At 39.8% G+C, this 1,716-nt stretch overlaps 1 gene segment (V, D, J or C); it reads left to right on the top strand.

Moving 5' to 3' along the window:
- Nucleotides 1–408: 408 nt before the first annotated feature.
- On the top strand, nt 409–1,083 carry LOC118561841. The segment is given in 2 exon segments: nt 409–592; nt 770–1,083. Coding segments are annotated over 2 exon segments (366 nt in total).
- The last annotated feature ends 633 nt before the right edge of the window (nt 1,084–1,716 follow it).

The following is a 1,716-nucleotide window of genomic DNA, read 5'->3' as shown; positions in this document are numbered from 1 at the left end:
TAGGAAAGACAAGATGATCTGGTCAAAATATTATTTTTACATTATGTAAAAGGGAGCCCTGCAACAGACTGGCGACCTGTCCAAGGTGTCCCCGCCCCTCGCCAAGTGAACGCTGGAGATAGGCACCAGCAACCCCGTGACCCCATGAGGGGTTAAGGGGGTCAGAAAATGGATGGATGTAAAAGGGAGAATAATACATAGGGACAAAAACATGGAACTCTAAAAGAAACAGGATACAAACTATACACATATTAAAGGATATATTACTAAAGACATGAAACACCAAATCATTTTACAAGAATAAAAGATATTGAATTGCTTCAAGTTTATTAATAATGGAGCTTTAATAAAACTTTTAATAGTTCCTCCTACAAACTTTCTGATCTGTTTGAGGAGGAAAGCTGCTGCTAGCTGAGCTCCATGTGACTGACTCTGTGTGTTTGCATATGTGTCCTGCCTCTCTGCTCCCAGCTGTTAAGAGGTCAGTGTTGATCAGTGGCTGTCCAGGCCTTTCAGAGCCACTGACACACCAGCAGCACAATGATGATGTTACTGACTCTACTGCTGACCACCCTGGGGCTCCTGCTTCACGGTGAGACTCTCTGCTCAGAACTGCTTCTAGGAAGAAATCAGCTTCAGGACAATTAGAATTCTGCCATCATGGAGAAATACTGAAAAATGTTGAGAATTTCTTTCATCTGTTAACGGATAATCAATCATTTACAATCAAACATAATTTGTCTCAATTGCTGTTTTTCATGTTTTCCAGGTTCATCAGGAGACATCATCCTGACTCAGAGTCCTGGATCTCAGTCTGTTGCTTCAGGACAAACGGTCTCCATCAGATGTAAAACCAGTTCTAGTGTTTCTACCAGCTACCTCCACTGGTACCTTCAGAAACCATCAGAAGCTCCTAAACTCTTGATTTATTCAACTTCAACTCGTCAGTCTGGAGTTCCAGCTCGTTTCAGTGGAAGTGGATCTGGTTCTGACTACACTCTGACCATCAGTGGAGTTCAGGCTGAAGATGCTGGAGTTTATTACTGTCAGAGTGTTCACAGTGGCCCCGTGTTCACACAGTGAAAAATCATTGTACAAAAACCTCCCTCAGTCTGACTGAACAGAAACTGAACTTTGTTCTGCAGCTGGAATCTGCATCAGACACTGATACAGTTCACTGAACACACACATTGGACACACAGCATTTAATTTCATTAAGCGTTATTAAAAATCCAACTGTAAGAGAAAAAAATAGCATATTTTCCTGACATTTAAGAGATTTCATGAAGCTCTGCCCCGAGACCCCATGAGGGATTAAGCGGGTCAGAAAATGGATGGATGGATGAAGCTCTGATTTTTTTCTTCCAAAGCTGGAATATGTTTTCAAGTTATTGCATTTATAAAAGTTTCAACAGCTCTAAAACAACAATCAACACTAGCAGTGAAGTTTATCATCCAAACAACTAACACAATTTAATTTCAAATAACATCTGCAGGAAATTTAATGTTTGACTCAGTTAATCAATTATAATCAGGGGTGGGTAGTAACTGGTTACGTTTATTCAGTAACATTTACTAGAGTAAGTCTTTCAACAAAATATATTTTAGGAGTATTTTCACTGCACTGTACTTTTTGCTTTTACCTGAGTAATATTAAGAAGTATTGCTAATCTCCCTTGAGTATAATGTTTGACTACTCTGCCCACCTCTGGTTAT

Source organism: Fundulus heteroclitus, unplaced genomic scaffold (genome assembly GCF_011125445.2).
Source record: "Fundulus heteroclitus isolate FHET01 unplaced genomic scaffold, MU-UCD_Fhet_4.1 scaffold_737, whole genome shotgun sequence".
Taxonomy (NCBI): domain Eukaryota; kingdom Metazoa; phylum Chordata; class Actinopteri; order Cyprinodontiformes; family Fundulidae; genus Fundulus; species Fundulus heteroclitus.
Note: the sequence above shows the minus strand (reverse complement) of the source record. Positions and strands in the feature narration are given on the sequence as shown.